The 17795-nt window shown below is 40.2% G+C and overlaps 1 protein-coding gene across 1 annotated transcript in view; it reads left to right on the top strand.

Moving 5' to 3' along the window:
* frmd3 (FERM domain containing 3) overlaps positions 1 to 17795 on the top strand; it is a 50491-nt gene that overhangs the window by 23135 nt on the left and 9561 nt on the right. The window contains exons 5-15 of the mRNA XM_076099360.1: positions 2189 to 2286; positions 3880 to 4003; positions 5895 to 5982; positions 7699 to 7787; positions 8403 to 8466; positions 8832 to 8867; positions 9476 to 9484; positions 11008 to 11096; positions 13279 to 13353; positions 15318 to 15386; positions 15642 to 15766. Coding sequence (XP_075955475.1) covers positions 2189 to 2286; positions 3880 to 4003; positions 5895 to 5982; positions 7699 to 7787; positions 8403 to 8466; positions 8832 to 8867; positions 9476 to 9484; positions 11008 to 11096; positions 13279 to 13353; positions 15318 to 15386; positions 15642 to 15766 — 866 coding nt within the window. The remainder of the gene's footprint in view (positions 1 to 2188; positions 2287 to 3879; positions 4004 to 5894; positions 5983 to 7698; positions 7788 to 8402; positions 8467 to 8831; positions 8868 to 9475; positions 9485 to 11007; positions 11097 to 13278; positions 13354 to 15317; positions 15387 to 15641; positions 15767 to 17795) is intronic.

Here is a 17795-nt window from a genome sequence, read left to right as displayed (position 1 = left end):
TCTCAGGCATAGTGAGAGATGCTCACTCAGCAGGGACTCTGTTTTCGAGCTCTTTGTCCCATCTGAGCTGTCATGTCTCACCGACTCTCTCTTCCCTTCCTCCATCCCTGCTGCATCTTTCTCTCTTCCAGATCTCTACACTCCGTCTCTTTTTCTTATCCCTAAGGTGTCTCCTCACTCCCTTCTGTTGGTCTCTCTCTGTCCTCCTCCTTCCTGCCAGTTATCACAGCCCACTCTGCTCCCTCAGGTGTCTCTCCACATCTCTCCTCTCATATTGGCATGACTCCCAGTCCTCAACTTTTATAATTTGAAGCTGGTTTTGTGCATCATCAATGTCATTAAAACCTTTTTCTCTCTGTTTCTCAGCTTCCCCCTTCCTTGAGTTGTCCTTCAGTTTCTATAACGTCTCTCTAGATTTTTTCTTTAGCGTCCTTTTTTTTACCTCACTCTTCTTGCATTTAAACTATTTGAAAGGACTGCATTTATATGTGTTCATTTATTTTCACCAGCTTGTCTTTAAGAAAAAGCAAACCTAACCTCTGTGTCCTCAAGGAGCACCATTACACTACATTGAGTGGGCAGTGAACATTAAAGTCGAGCTGAGTTGGGAAAGTTCAGACGAGCTGCAGTCAGTGATGACAACCAATGAAGTGCTCAATATCAAGTTTTTTGGGGAGGGATTTTTTTTTTCCATCATGAAAATCCCCAAAACGTTTATGCTAATGTGTGTGTGCTGCATGTGCCAGTTTGCAGGATGTTATTTGAAGGCTTTTTCCCCTTTGACTTTCCCCCCCCCTAGATGAAAATCCATATTAGGTGATACGTCATCAGTGCTAAAGCAGAGAGCGATGCACTTCTTATGTATTGACAATATTGTAGAAAGTGAATTAAAAATGTCAGCATTGAATGTAATGGAAGGGTTGAATTAAACATCCAAAATTGACATTCTTGTCTGGCAATAAGGTTGTAAAAACCCTGCCAATGTATATATGGCTTCTGTTCTGATAGAGTTGAGCTTTAGCTCAGCTGTAAAAGTGTACTGCATGGACGTAACCTGCTCGGTGATCCCACGGTGTGCAGGCAAAACACTGCTGACCTACACAAATGAAACCTGAGGCAGTAAATGAGAAGAGTAATAATAAAACCACAGTGTGGATAAAACCACAATGTGGGAGAAGTAGAGACAGAAGGAGTGATGGCAGAAAAGAAGATTGATTGAAAAATATATATATATTTGTTTTCAAAGTAGGGTGCAGGGACATAAAAGAGCTAAAGTTAAAGAAACAAACAGGTTTTGGAATATTGAATGAATTCATGAGGCTTCAAGTTCTGTAGTCATTATGTGAGATGATTATTTTCATACTGTATCAATTGACAGAGATGGACTTCCTGTTCCATAAAACAAGAGGAGTGTAAGAGATACTGTAACTGTAGGATGGAAACAAGAGTTCAGGGAAGGAAGTAGAAGGTGAGAAGACAGAAAGAAGAGCTATCGCTGCATGCGTCAAAGACAAGAGAGAAGGAATACAAAATTAAACACAATCGAGAAGGTTATGTAAATAAAGATAGCTGATAGCTGATAGAAGTGTTTTTAGGTCAATTTGCAGAACCTGCATGCAGCCACAGACCGACTATATAAAAAACTCTTTAGCTCCAGCAGCAGGCTTTCCTCACCGTTCAGTCTTTGGTGCTTCTCTTCTGCGGCTCGAGTTATAACACAAGTGTCAGGAGTCAGGTGACCGCGGTGTGAGTGGCTGAAACTCACCTGTATCCACGGCGTCACATGTCCCTATAGGTTCAGCATCACTGTCATTTCTTGTCTCCTTGGTTACACAAATCGGCATGTCAGCAGCCGTGCCTAAACTTGACTCCATTGAAGCGGTTGCCATAGTAACTACAGAACCAGTCACTGCTGTATTGGTGGTTGTTTCCATAGCAATGTTCTCTTTAATTGCCACAGCAACACAGCTATAGAGCATCATGAGTCTGTGTTGGTTTTATGCATTTTATTTGTTAACCATCCGGAACAAGTTATTGTGAAGATAACGTGATGTTAGAGACACAACAGTAACAATTACTGTACACTGAACCAAACACACGTTCTACTTGAGTAACACATATAACGCACAGTCAGGTTAAGTGATATTGTTTTTCGTTCTTCTTAACTGTGTCGTGTCCGTGTGTCCAGGTATCTCCTGTACCTCCAGCTGAAGAGAGACGTCTACCACGGTCGTCTCCTTTGTCCTTTTGCTGAAGCTGCATATCTTGGAGCCTGCATCATACAGGGTGAGGCCGGTTTAAATGTGTTGACAGTGAACATACTGGTGATTAAGACCGCTACAGTTGAGTTCCTTTTGTATTTAGGATGTAAACACGGATGTGAGCAGGTTTTTGCTGTTTCTGTTTCCTAGCTTTATCGCATTTGCACTTCTTTGTAAAAACTAGAACTGTGCAGTTTACAGAGGCTGGTGTGTACATGACTTTAGTGGCAGATTCATACTGTCTTTAATACTGTCATTTTCATATTGATCCAGTTTATCGCTCTGTGTTCTGTAATTGAACTGTAAGTCACTGTAGGATTTAGGGGCCCATCATATTAAACTAACCTGCTAATCCTTTGTACGTGTAGCCTATTACTTTGTTTTATTCATATACTGGATGCATATATGCATGTTAGTCAGAGTTAGCTAGTAGCCTATATGCAGTTATTTACTCTGACATTTTTAGCATTTAGCGTTTTAATTTGAGGTAGCCTTTAATGTGTTCATTTTGTGAAATGTAATAAATCAGTGTACAGTCGGCCACATCCCTCTTATTTTATTGTACAACTTCAGATTGGATTCACAAACGCACCGCTAGATTGTTTTGGTGTGACTTGCCGTGTGATGAAGACCTCTAACACTCGACAACTCACACCAAAAAACTATATAGATTGATAAATACTACTACAGTTCAGAGTAAAAATATGTATTTTTGATTTTGGGGTGAACTGTCCCTTTAACACATAATATAATGTCTGAAAGAAGAGCTCCATTTATCTGCTCTCTGCCTTTTTAACTGCTGCAGTTTGTCATCAGACTGATGTTGTAACCTAACATTTTAAAACACAGCAAGATGTATATGGACCGCTTGGAAAAGGAATAAGAACTATTTTTTTTCTCTCCAGTTAATTAGCAGATACAGTTTAATAATGAGCCATTTGCTTTAAAATGGATTACGAGTGGAATTAGCTGAGCCATACGATGTAAATGAACCCCTCTGGCTGCTACACAAATCTCTGAACTTTGCAAACACTCTCTGATTGGCTCATATCCCCAGAGAGCAGAGCGTGACTGGCTGAGTTATCTCGACCGAGAGAGTGTCTGCAGCATATCATTGGCTGCTCTGATTAACGAGGGCAGGTCCCTGTCCCACTTTGTCAGGGTGTTGATTACGGAGCTGGAGAATAGGTTGAGGATTACTGTTTAATTAAACTCCAGGCAAGTTTCAGATTTAACCTTTATTGTGACTGCTAATTAAGAACGGATTTAAAAGGGAAATTAGTGTCTGTTAGAGCTTTGTACTGGATTCAATAAGGGAAATATGTATCCATCAGGGTTATCTCAGCTGCTTATGAGTATATTCTCCTGTGGAAATACAAATATTTTTAAAAAGTTCTCCCTGATCTTACTATTCAACAAGCATATAAATGTATTTCCCAAAATGTTATGGTTAATGGACTTCATTTATGTATCGTGTTTAATTCCTATTGTTTGTACGTGTTGAAATGTTCCTTTAAAATACATCTCGCACATATGCACCTAAACTCTAAACTGCTGTTAACGGTTCTAAACCTGATGGTATGACCACTGTCACACTGACATCACTCTCTGTCTCCAGCTGAGCTCGGGGACTACGACCCAGAGGAGCACCCGTCAGACTACATCAGAGACTTCAAGCTGTTCCCTAAACAGTCCGTCAAACTGGAGAGGAAGATTATTGAAATACACAAGAACGAGCTCAGGTAAAACAGCATGTGTGCGCATGTGTTTTGTGTTGTCTGGTGGGGTTGTTTGTTGTCTGAAGCGGCATCCTTGTTATCGGTTCACTGTTTGATTTTGATGACAGGCGTGGATGCTCGCTCCTGTGATCTGTGGTTTTCAAAACGGGCTGTGGAGACAATTTTCTAGTGCAGACAGCAAGAGCGCTTTCTGTTGTTCTGGCTAGAGACACAATTTGATGATACCTAGAGATTTGTGGTGCATTGTATGCAGAAGATATTTCAGCTGAAAGTAAATACAAACTGAAATGAATTTGCAGAGGAATGAGCATGAATTATTTATTTCCAGCTTAGTTTTGAAACCTTGCTGGCTACTACAGGATTTTCTGAATTTACATTTGGATTAAAATCAACCTGGATGGAGTGAAGTGAGCTGGGTGTATGTGATTAGAGGCTTCTGTAAACTCAGACACAGTAAATATCTATAAACTGTGGCATGTTCTCTCCTTCTTTAAGGAGAGAAGTTGGATATGGAATGAAATGCAATGAGAGAATAATTAATAGAATTAATAAAGCAGGAGACTAATGCACGCAGAGGCTGCTGCATAAATATAATGATGAAAATAAATAAGATTCAAATATGTTGAAACGTTAGTCTTACTCTGTACTCTGCACCGACAGAATAACTTCCTAAATTATAAGATCATGACAGACAGTAATCTATACATAAACCCTCTCCCTCGGGGTGTTTATTCGTATCATCATCGCTGCAGCTCATGAGTGATGTTGTTGGGTTTGTGACCGTCACACTCGCAGCGATTATTGAAACATCAAAGACAAATCCTTCATTTCCCACAGCACAGAGGTGCATGATGCCAAGTGCCCTCTGTCTGCCCCAATGCATCTGCCGGACAGGATTAAGAGCATGTAGATTACCACTGAGCCGTAGGAACACACTTCAGGTGATTTACACATGGGGTGGGTTGTACTGTGTGTGTCTGTGAGTTGTCTTTTCAAGCAGTTCTTTAATGACTTTTACTCTAATGTATGTGTGTACTATAAGGTTGATTTATTTGTCTGGTGTAAGGACGAGTATGATCGTAGATCACTCAGTGTCTTGACTTTCCAGCACTAAAACAAATGAGCAAGTAAAGCTTTAACGCTCCCACTGAACACTTCTTCTTCTGTTAATAAGTCTGTTTTTTGCGAAATGTTTACAGATGATCAAAAACTGGGCCAAATGTAATAACTTGCTCAAATGTGCTTATACTGTATGTCACACAATACCACAACGATATCCATCTCAGGCACAGTGGCATATCACAGTTCATAGTTAGTCCATGCTGCTATTATATGTACACAAAGTAGTGGAATAAATAGATCAACTGTAGACTATACTTGCCTGTAACACGTCGCTGTCACCGCCGTGGATCCTGTTAGCACAAAGAGTCTGCACACACTCAAATGGCGTTAGCAATGTCCTTTATTTAGTAGCAATGCAGTTACTCAAGCTCTCGGCCGTGCGCTCTCCTGCCGTGCCCCCGAGCGCACCGCCCTGTACGCGTCCGTCAGGCTCGTCTTTCGTCCTGCCGTCGCTCCGTCAGCTCCTGACTCCTGCTTACTCCTTTCTCTCTCTCGCGTCTCCGTCCCTACTACTATTCATATAGGGAGAGAGACAATCAAGGCCCAGTTTCAGCTGCGGCTAATCAAAGCTCTTCCCAGCACCGTTCCCTGAACCACTCCTCCCCACTCTGCCCCCTCTGCAGCTGCGCCCAACCACGCCCAGCCACCACATTGCCATTTTTAAAGATGAATTCAATCAACACAGCAACATACTTGTGGAAAGGGACATATACGCTAACAGCATCAGCGTACTGAATTTAAAATAAACTTATCCTCGTCTGCTCTCTTTTAGGGGCCAGTGTGCTGCATTTGCTGAGTTGAACATGCTCCAAAGGTCTCACAGCCTTGAGACGTATGGAGTTGACCCTCACCCATGCAAGGTAACTATAGTGGAGAATCAATGCAGGTGCTGGTGTTGTTGATATTGACATGGTCCCTCTTATCAAAATGGTGCATCTCTTTATTAATGTTGCCATCATTTATTCCCACGCCTCAGTTATTTAGACAAATTATAGTTGCATTATATTGATCAAACATCTCACTGCCTTAGAGGACCTCCACCTCATGTGTCCACCTTTGTCACAAGTTGTTCTCTGTCCCTCTCTGTGTTTTCAGTATGTACTGTATGTTTATGTATGAAATATAAACATCACGCCTTTGTACATAATGGCTTTTATATGATAATTTACACACATTTATTAATGGACAAAGTCATTGGGGCAGTTGCTCTCGTCAAGTGATAGTGAAACTTCTGGTTACGGTTCTAAAATAGTTGATATTACAGCATATTTCTCTGCTCTGTCATCTCTTAAGTACGAAGTTACGCTTTCCGTTGTCACTGTAAAGTTTACAGCTTTTATTGTTATTCTGAGAGCCAATAATGAACAAAATATAATTTTGGATTCATTATTGATTAAAAGCGTTCATTTCAATTGCAGCCATCTCATTTACAGTTGTACAGGTGTAAATACTCACCAAAGTTGTTCATGCAGTCGTGCAGAAATACTGTGCCAATTACACACATATAGTCGCCTGTCCTCATTACCCTTTGCCCTTAATTTGCATATTAAACGGACGACCGCACACATGATTAACTTCACTGACAGCAGCCTTTCAGCGAACCCGAGAAGTCACCAAGAGAGGAGTAATAATGGGCGAGACAGAGGTGAAATGAGTGAGGAAAGGTCCAAGTCAGCCGCTAGACAACATTATGTTGTTAAACAAAAGAAATATGGTGTGCACAGAAACCATCACTGAGGAGTCAATATTCCTATTGATTGGTCTGAGAACATCATGGCATTAGCAAGTCAATGTCATTGGCTCAGTCTTACTTTTGGTGTTGTGGTTCATTTGACACTTAAATGTGCCCCTTGCTTTCTACTGTGATACTGACTGCTTGTGCTTTTCTCTTTGTGTTTCTTTTCGTACAATTGTGATAGTTGAAACAGACTGAATCTGATAAAGAAAAGTATTATTTTTGCATCTCGCTATCCGTTCATTCTCGCCCTCTCTGCTCATGCTCCGCCCAGTCAGAGTGTGAAATAGGGACACCCTCCCATGGACAGGCGTATCAAAAGCATGCTGAGCAGATTAACAAGATATTTAAATTCTGTCTTTTGGAGAAGATCCCCTTTATCTGCTTGCCTCTCGCCAGTGGGGCTGCTTTTGCTGGAAATGGCTGTTCTTGCGTCACACATATGCAGATCTGTGGTGATCAAGAATCAGAGAAACTGTTGGGAACACAGAGGGAGAAAGAGTGATTATAGAGAGACACAGATGATAAACAACGATGCGGCAGAGTGACAGGAACATATTGTGGCCTTTTCTTACTCGTGAGTTGGTATTGGTTTCGTTTTGCCTCATAGACAAACTGCACTTTACATACAGAAATACCTGTTCTGTGTTTTCTAGGCCTTGCTGTTGATGCAAATTATGGGGTTGAAGTTTGAAACAAACAAGTGATTCGGTGTAGGTGCCATTACCATGGAGGTTATTAATGGCCCACTCGCCTCCCCGCTGTTAATCCACCTGTATCCCATAATACTGTGGGCTGCTGCTCACTCTGCATGTGTGTATGTGTGTGTGTGTGTTTGCAGGATTTCACAGGCTCCACAGCCTTTCTCGGGTTCACAGCCACAGGTTTTGTGGTCTTCCAGGGAAACAAGAGGATCCACCTCCTCAAATGGTACACATGTGTCCCAAATTCTTTAATAGAAATCTCTAAGCATGGAAATTAGATGTGTAGCCTCTATCAAATCTAATCATAACACCCACTCAGTCTACGTTTCATGTCATTATCACGGAGCTGAATATAATAATTAATAGGAGCAATTCAAAAAGATGGCAGCTGGTCGTGGCCGCACAATTTCTAACTAGCTTACTCTATGTACTGATAATTTAATCTATAATAATGCCAAATATTTTATAAAATGATTATATGCTTTGATGACAATTTTAATCTGAAATTCAAATAAAGAAATAGTGAAATAAATAAAAATAACAATATTTACCTCTCTGAGTATAAATATCTTAAAACGGAAGTTATGTACAAGTAAAGTATAAGCATCCCAAAAGAAAGCACGTGAATAAATGTACTTGTTACATTTCATCACTGTTAAGACGTAAATGTAAACAAACTCACTGTCGACAACAGGCTATTGTGTCATGACGAAAATAAAAAGCAATCCTACAGCGCCACCTTTAATCGTATCCTGAAGAATTTGGTTATTTTTGTCAGCTCAAGTCAACTTTGTTTTGTCACGTACTTATTTCTGAGTCATAATATGATGGTTCTTTGCAGGGCTGATGTCAGCAAGCTGAAGTTCGAAGGGAAAACCTTTTACGTCATCGGAATCCAGAAAGAGGTGAGTGCAGTGTCTCCTCCTGCATGCTCTCTCTCCTCTAAAGGGCAAACATGAAGAATACAACATGCTGTGTAGTTTCCTCCGTCATGATGATGAATTGTGAAGTCTTGTAGTCATCATCATGCTGCCCACTTCTGGAAAAAGCTGCACAGTTTCCATCTGTGTTCATTTGGATTCAGTTTCGTGTTAGTTGACCTCCAAGTACTGTCCACTCTATATTCTCTTTCCTCTTTCCTTCTTTTGTTCCCTTTTCCCTTTCCTCATCTGTGTAATGGTTACATCCGGTAACTGTGCTATGAAACTGTTTGTCTATGCAAACCTGTCCACCATCACACACACTTTACATGTGTGTGTCGCTGTTTCAGATCACCTTAACAGGCAGGATTCACTATAACAGGATGGTGGGTGTGTTTCGACTAACCTCCTCACTCACATCGTGTGTCCACTGTGGCCCAAATATGAGACTCCTTCACTACATCCGTGTTCGGACAACGTCCAACATCTTTGACAAATATAAATGGCAGGACATCTTTGAAACTGACACAGCAGTTCCTGACACACACTTTACAAGTTACAACTAATACAGGTTTTCTTGCATTTGGGACACATGTTTCATCTGTACACTCGGTGTTTGTCTTCCAGTCCAGAGCTGTGGTAGATTCTGAGCAGCAATTGTGGTGCATTGTGCCTCATAAATGTGCATACCATCTTTATTTTTGAAAAAGCTGATTGTGTCTCGTGTTGCTGTTTGACTCCCACATTAACCCGTAGTGATTCAGTCAGGCGCCTTAAAAACATTTGGTCCTCACTGTAAGCCAGGTTGCTCTTTAATCAGCCAATCAATCAGCCAATCAATCTCATAACTATTCTCTTCATTACAGAAGTTCAAACCTGCTCTCTCATCTCTGCTTAACTTTGTCCGTCTGTCTGTCTGTGGCTAGCTCATGAATGGCTGAAGATGCAGTTTTATCTTTGTGTTTCTGTCTCTTCTCTCTGTGTGTAAACATAGTCGTCACTGGTGAGTAAATATTAGAAATAATCGTAGCACAAAATAATTTGACGCCTCTCCCCACAGTCCTGCCTTCACCTCACTTTATGATTGGAGAAACCGTTTTCATTGTTTAGTGTTTTCTGTTTGTATCATTTTGTTTTATATCACTTTATAAAGACGTTGTCATTTCATTCAATTCATTTTTTTTTCCAATTATGTTTAGCTCTTGTGTGTAAACGATTATTTTTGATTCATTGTCAATAAAAATATTCTGCTCTATGTTTGAAATTTCTATTAGCATCCCTGTCCACAGTTACATTATAGGAATAAGATAAGCTCCATTAGGAATATTAAATTGCATAATCTATACCACTGTCCATTTCACGTATTTAATGTCAGACGTCTTGAGAAAGTTATTGATTTCTTTATTTTGACTTCATGTGTGTGTGTGTGTGTGTGTGTGTGTGTGTGTGTGTGTGTGTGTGTATACTGTATATACTTACATTTTTCACTGTATTTTAATCAGGATTTAAATTAGTGTATTTATGTGTCGTCTTCCACTGTGTGACAGGTCACTGCATGACTTCACTCTTTGCCCTCACCTCTGTTATTGAGCCTGGAACACATGAACTTAACTGTCCCACTTTGAGCTGAACTTTTCATGGCTTTATTACTGTAACATTTGCTTGAAATGCAGTTCTTCTATTGTATAATTTTCTCTTTAATTACTTATTGGTGTCCCAAGAAATAAAATGTTAACGGTTAATTTAAATGGTTTTGACCATACAGCAGGTGATAGCAATTGAAAACTAGCTTGCAAATAAGTGCATACCATTAAAACAGAATGCAGAATGTCCATAACTAATACGATAGTATATGTAGTTTAGGAGCAGTTAAATCGGCATCACGTCATTGTGTAACAGTACTTTTGCATGTCAGCCAAAGTGGGACCAAAGACAATTTTCTAATCATTTTTGAACATGGGGTTCTGGTACTTTTACACATGTATGACCACACCCACGCTGACACACACATGGCCACTGCAGCACATGTGTGTAAATCACAACTACATACCTAATATGACTGATGTGTGACACTGAGGGGGTTAAGCAATATGGCTGACTAGGGGGCTTTAGCAAAGGACGCAAACTGGATCAGTGCATTCTCGTGTTATTGATCTCAGTGTTTCCTCTCTCGCACACCCTCCACCCCTGTTGTTGAGCAGCATTGATCCGGTATCTCATACTACCAGACACACAGGACTGAAATTAGATGTTTACAGGAATATATCCCTCCTTCTTGTCCATAAAAAAAAAACGTGTTCTGCAAGCTACAAGTGCTTTTACTGCTAAACACTGTGGCTAAATCACTATATCTGCCTTACGTCGTCAAAGCTTACGACTTCAGGTCGGTGGGTCAGCATTTTGCACAGCTCCCCCTCATGGTGTTCAGCACTTCTCTGGTCCTTATTCTCACGTCTTTTGGTCATCTCATTTCTCATCTTCGCCTTCTCCCTCTCTGTCTCTCTGTCTTTGTCCTTTTCTGTGCAGAAGAAACTGGTGTTGACATTTCACACCTCGACCCCTGCTGCGTGTAAGCACTTATGGAAGTGCGGGGTGGAGAACCAAGCCTTTTACAAGTGCGTCCACACACACACACACGCACACACACACACACACACACACACAGAGGCGTGTTTTGGGGGTATTCCATTGACTTTCATTAATTTCTTGGAGACTTGCCCTCATCCTAACCTTCCCCAATCACGCAAAAATCAGCTTTTTCCTATCTGGGAACATGGCTTTTGTCCCCAATTAGACAAGTCATGCCCAATTAGTTTGAAATGTGACCCGAAAGGTTGCCTAAGTTACACACACACACACACACACACACACACACACACACACACACACACACACACACACACACATCCAGGGAATTTATTGAGCTGCTCTTGAACTCGAGACGCTTGGGCATTATTTCACCACAAAATCACCAGTACTAATTGTTGAGAAAAAATAAAATATACGTAACATAAATACATTATCACATATTTATACATATTTAACTGAAATGGCACTGATATAATTGGTAACTGTTACAGCAGTTTTTAAATATATTTAAATATGATCTACTTTAAAATAGTACTGTACCTCTATGACTTCCCTTTGTCATTTTCTTACTCACAAGTGGCTACAATTTGCTTTCCTTCATGTCCCACCTTGACTTTTAGCACATTATCACTCCTTTCAAATGATTTCCCTGCCTCTCTGTGTGGCTCTGCTTCAATATGCTGCTGTCCTTCACTGGGGGAGCAGCTGAGCACTCCGAGGTCGTCGCTCTGAATTCACAGAGACTATTGACGCTGCCAGCGTGTCAGGAATGGAAACAGGCTTGGGGTGAAGGCGAAAGTGAGAGAATGGAGAGTTAGTCTATGATCATGGTTGTGTCAAGGTTGCGAGCAAACAAAATGTGTTTTTCAGTGGGATTATCAGCACAGCTATAAATCATACTTCATAGTTATACAACAGTGGAAGCTGTTAATATGTTGCACAAAACATTCCAACCGTTTTATAAGACTTAAACTATACCTCCTTCTCTTCTGAAAACCTTGAGCGATCAGATCACAATGAGCCTTTATATATTGTTTTGTAAACCGCTGCCTGTTTCCAAGATCATGAATGAACTCTCAGTCTTAATATTTAAGCCAACAAGTAGATCTGACACGATGACTGGATTAATCGATTAGTTCATCAACAGTAAATCAATCTCTAACAATTTTGATAAATCGTAAAAAAGTTATTTTCAAACAAAAATGCTGAACAATACTCGATTCCAGCTTTTCTAATTTGCTGCTTTGCCTTGTCTTCCATCACAGTAAACTTAATATCTTTGGGTTTTGGAAACAATTAGTTAAAAGAATAATCAGATTAATTGATAATGAAAATAATCTTTAGTTGCAGCCCTACCCACATGGACGAGAAGTTCCTAAAATGTAAAATTTGAACATCTGAAATTCCATAGACAGCCAGCCAAGTCCATCATCTGCTGAGGAAGATTGTGTGACACAAACAACCGCTCTAGACAGCGTGGACCTTGAATGGACCTTGAATGGACCTTGTGGTGAGATAGAACAGAACAGATCCCATGAAGGCAATTAATTGAACATGTTTTAGTTTTGAAATATAAAATTTTCCTTTGCTTTACTATTTTATTTGGCACAACAATGAACCAGTTTTCACACAGATTGTGTCATCTTGTTTACAAAAGGACAACATTGTGATAAAGTCATTAAAGTGTTCTCATAACAGCCCTAGCCTGTCTAACCCTGGATATTGACTTCTTAATGACAGCAGCTCATGTGTCTCTGAGAGGCGGACAGAGAGGGAGGGGATGTCATCTCGGATGTCGGACAAACATGAGAGCCGCTTAATCAAATCAGAGTGAATTGAGGTTGTAAATGGCAGCCAAGCAAAGCTTTGTGAACATACGTAGGTCCTCTATCTCTCTCTCTCACACACACACACACACACACACACACACTAAGCAGAGCAGAGGTGTTTGTCTATACTCCACCATCTCTGCTGCATGATAAATGATCCTGAACCAAACATGAAGGTTTATTTGACTTACGACTTTTTAAAATGGTACACATTGAAACACCTCTTTTGCTCCCTGAGAGTCAGTGCACACGGTTAATGTTACAGTCGCAAACAAAAATGTTTCAACAAGAATGTTCAGTGTTTGAGCATCAGATGCTTTGTAATAATTAAGTTCTTTGTTTGCATCTCTTTTTGTTTCTTCCTCCCTCTCGCTGACAGGTGTGCAAAGTCAAGTCAGATAAAGACAGTTTCCAGCAGTAACATCTTCTTCAAAGGCAGCCGGTTCAGATACAGGTGAGACAGTATTGAAGTTAGTTTGTATAAGAGAAGGCAGACTTCTTTTTTTTTTTACACACAATACAATGACAGACAGAATTTTGACCACAACAGATGTGTGATGTATGTCAAAGGAAAGGGAGCGATGAAAGATATAGGCCCAGTCCCAATGTCCCCCCTAAAGCCTCAAACCCTGAACCCTCGAGGACTTACTGACGTAAGTGGTTGAATGTGAGCGACTGTGAGGACTTGAGATGGTGTAAATAGGAACGGGACAGCACTTTGCTGCAACATATCACATTACCATGAAAACGACAAAAAATATGATGTATAATTGTGGGTATTTATTTTATACTTTGTACTCCCTGATTTAAACGTCTTCCAGGCTCTTTCCTCACTAGTTGAGAGGTAACTTCATATAATCTATTTACTCGTTTTTGTCAAAACGGCTTCAATGACAAAATCAAATATTTGATGAGTAAATAAATAAATATCTTCTGATTTCATGTTAATTTTTTGTTCCATCTTCAACCCTTAATGTTTCTGAGTAAATAGAATATGACAGGCTGGACACACGTGATCCGTCCTCTTTGTTTACCTTTTTTTTACGTCTCCATGCGTCCACTGGTTACCCCGTGTTTGACGTCACATTGCAATGATTTGTGGGTAATTCCCTTAGGCAAAGTCTGCATCTAATGCTGACTTACGGTAAGGGTTCATAAAGGGCTCAAGATATCTGCAAGAGAGCCCTCAAACACTCGATGATTTGACAGTGGGACAGCACTAAACCCTCACGGACTTTGCGGGACCGCGCCTCAAAGTCCGTAAGGGGGGACATTGCGATTGGGCCACAGAGTCAGAAATAACCCCGAGAGAGATTTTAAAAACGCAAATTTACCCACAATTCATCAGCAGGTCAACACTCAACTACTCCATCAATCTACTTTTAATTAATTATGCTTCACCTTGTGCACTAACCTGAGAAATGTACATAGGCTACCACACGTGCTGATTTACTGTAAATCCATCAACATGCTGTAGATCTCCTCTTTGGACATCAGTATCCAGCTTGGCCTTGGCTTCTGTAATCGACCGACCCTCATATCACAGGAAAGCCTAACTAAAGTCTGTTATTGAAGCCGTGTTAGCTCTGATTCTCCCCTCAGATAAAGCTCTTTACCAGCATTACACTTCAGTCTGCTCCATTTCATCAGCTAGCTAAAGCAGTCTGGCTCAAGGGCTCAATGATGAGTAATAGCATAAGGTGGAGTTTGTTGGTCATTTGTGCAAATGCAAAGCGGAAAGCTGGACCACAAACGGAGCCAGTTTTTATAAAGCAGAACAGATCAGATCTTCATCCTATTGGAACAGACGATTGTGGTTCCTTGTACAGCATTTTACAGCATAGACGCACATTTTACAGAACACAGTATTGTTGTGACTATCCACAACTGGATGACTACAACGCCAGATGTTTCATCTCACCGGCTTACTTACAACCTAACCATCAATCTCTGCAACAACAGACTAAAGGGTGGGAAGGTGGAGTCTGCTGACTTGAAACAGTGTAGTCAGAGTCCAGAACTCCAGTCGGCCAAACATCAGATTAACGGAGCTACTGACCATGCTGGCAGGAATCTGCCTGCTCAGCAGCACTGATTATGCAACAACTGCAAAACACAGATGAAAAATCACATGTGTCTCATCTGATGTTGTCTTATCAGTGAGGCTTTCTTGTCTTCAACTTGACATAGACACAAAGACGAGCATCATACTGATTTAAGCAGCTTTTCACTGGCCTCCCGTTCCAGTTTGAGTCTTTAACGCAATTTCATCCTGAGCCTGAGGAGTTTAAGTAGATCTGCATGTATTACAAACATTTCTGCTGTTTTAATCCTTTTGTTTTTAAATGTTGTTTAGTAGAGTTTTGAAAAATGAAACACTTTTCTTACTTATAACGAATGTGTGTTTGTCCCTGTTAGCGGAAGAGTTTCAAAGGAGGTGATAGAAGCCAGCTCGAAGATTCAGAGAGAGCCACCAGACGTTCGCAGGTAAGGACAAGTGAAAAGGACAAACACACTGAACTCCCTTACACAGTTAGAAAATTACGCTATTGCCTGTTTGCAGTAATACCCTCCCACAGCGGGATATTACAAATACAGATCTAACTACCATCCAGTTATGGAACTCAAAATGTGCAAGGAAAGATTGTGAAACTAGAGCAGATGTGCTTTCATTATGCAAGACAACACACACCTCAACGTAACGCACAAAGCAGTCAGTGTAGTTGATGTTTGTGTTTTCAGAGCCCAGTTTGGTCAGAGTCGAAGTTTTAACTCTCTTAGCCATAAAAACCTCATCATGAACATGGAGCCACTGGTACCTGCACTGCCCTCCACCAACGAATACGAAGAGACGACTACAGACACTGGTAGGATGTTACTTATTCTACACACACACACACACACACCATGCCCTTCTGCCTTAGACCTCTGGAAAGTCACATGGGTGTCCCTTGTGTATGAAGATGCACTTGCACATGCACATACACAACCCTCACAGACAGAAAGCGTTAATTGAGCAGCTGATGCTCCCATCAGTCTTGTCTCCCTGGAGACACCAATCGCAGCACGCTAAAAATACCCTTCCCATGATCCTCCCTGAGTTTACCACCATGCCTGTGTGTGTCTTTGTCTCCTTGTGTCCGACTTTGTGTTTGTTCTACGGAGGAAGGTACACAGAAACAGAGCCAGCTTATGTTATCATTACGGAAAACTCAATTAGAAGTAATTTGTTTGGCTCCAAAGGGTCTGTCTCTGTGTAAAGGCTTTGTATGGTTCTGTGTGCACAATGCAATCTGTTAGTTGTTGTGATTTTTCTGTATATTGGTACATGTGAATATTCAGTGTTTGCATTATAATAGTGAAGTGTTTAGCACGCATGCTCAACTATATTGTCTGCAAATTGACAGTGGACTCTGTGTACATGGGTGTGTGAGTGCGTATGCACTTCCATGAATCACCCTTCTCTATTCTGTTTTGTCCAATTTTAGCATTGTTTCCTGTTTGTGTGTTATTTATTCTCCCTTCATATACTGTATGTACAGTAAAGCTTCCTTGGGTCCCTTTGGTAACACTTTATAATAACTACACACTATGAAGCATTAGTTAAGTATGAGTAAACACTTAATTCATCATTTATAAAGCATTGTTCCTACATTAATAATTCATTAGTATGCAGTTCATAACAACAGTTATAAATGTTTTATTCTTGATTAATAAGCCCGTCTATTATGTGTTTCATTATTGTGTTTTCATACTTTATAAATGATGGATTCTCCATTTGTAAATGAAGTATTATATATTTTACAAACCAATTATTAAGGAGTTGTAGATGATTAATAAGATAATTTATAAAGTGTTAGTAAATGATGAATAACTTATTTAGATGTACATTATTCATGCATTTATATATATATATATAATGATTTAGATATGCACTAATGGTTAGGGACTATGTTAATATATGCTTTATAAATGCATATTAATACTGCAATTCATGATTAATTCATGATTTATTAAGGTAGTTACTACTCGTTAGTAAAGTGTTTTGTGTGACCTCATCTAAAGTGAGGACTATTTATGCCTTATAAAGCATTTATAAATGACATTGAAGGGCCAGCAGTGCCTCAAGACACATAGTTTTTGAACAGAAAAGGCAAATAGACACAACACAAAGTGATCAAGAACATATCAATATTTATGTTTATGAAGGCATGTTCGTAATCGTAATTCTCTGTCACTTTTTCTCTCCGTTATTAATCCTGACACTCTCCGCTACGACCTATTATCTGATTAAAGCATAAATCTTGTTGTTAGTGAGGAGAAAGCAGGTAGAGCTCATGGTGAGATTACACAAGACAAAACGAGAGCCGGGATGTAGAGAGAGGAGTTACAAGAGATGTAGAAAACATGAGAGAGGAGAAAATGGACTGTAGGGCTGAAGAGATGAGCGAAGATTTGGAAGGATGTGATCCACAGGCTCAAGTTGGAAATAAGGATGTAGAGGAGGGAGGAGTGTGTGTGGCAAAGCATAACAGGAGAAAGTGAGGGTGAATGTAAGACAAATTTGAGGGTATATTACAGAAGAAATTGGAGATAAAGAGGTGGAAGAGAAGGTAAATGTGTGTGTGTGTGTGTGTGTGTGTGTGTGTGTGTGTGTGTGTGTGTGTGTGTGTGTGTGTGTGTGTGTGTGTGTGTGTGTGGCAGTGGGAATGACAAGGGCATAGTTTTAGTTTTAAAAGTAAAGCTGAAGTCAGGTGTTGTTAATCCGCTTAACAATCAACACATTGTGATTTTATTGATAATGAGACTTTCAATAATAATGTCAATGCAACAGATGAGTTAGAAATAAAATGATTGTAGTATTAAAGGTTCAAGATACGAGATCGGAAGCATTTC

Source organism: Anarhichas minor, unplaced genomic scaffold (assembly GCF_050575085.1).
Source record: "Anarhichas minor isolate MPS153535 unplaced genomic scaffold, ASM5057508v1 ptg000025l, whole genome shotgun sequence".
Classification (NCBI taxonomy): domain Eukaryota; kingdom Metazoa; phylum Chordata; class Actinopteri; order Perciformes; family Anarhichadidae; genus Anarhichas; species Anarhichas minor.
The sequence above is the reverse complement of the archived record's forward strand: the minus strand, read 5'-3'. Positions and strand labels throughout refer to the sequence as shown.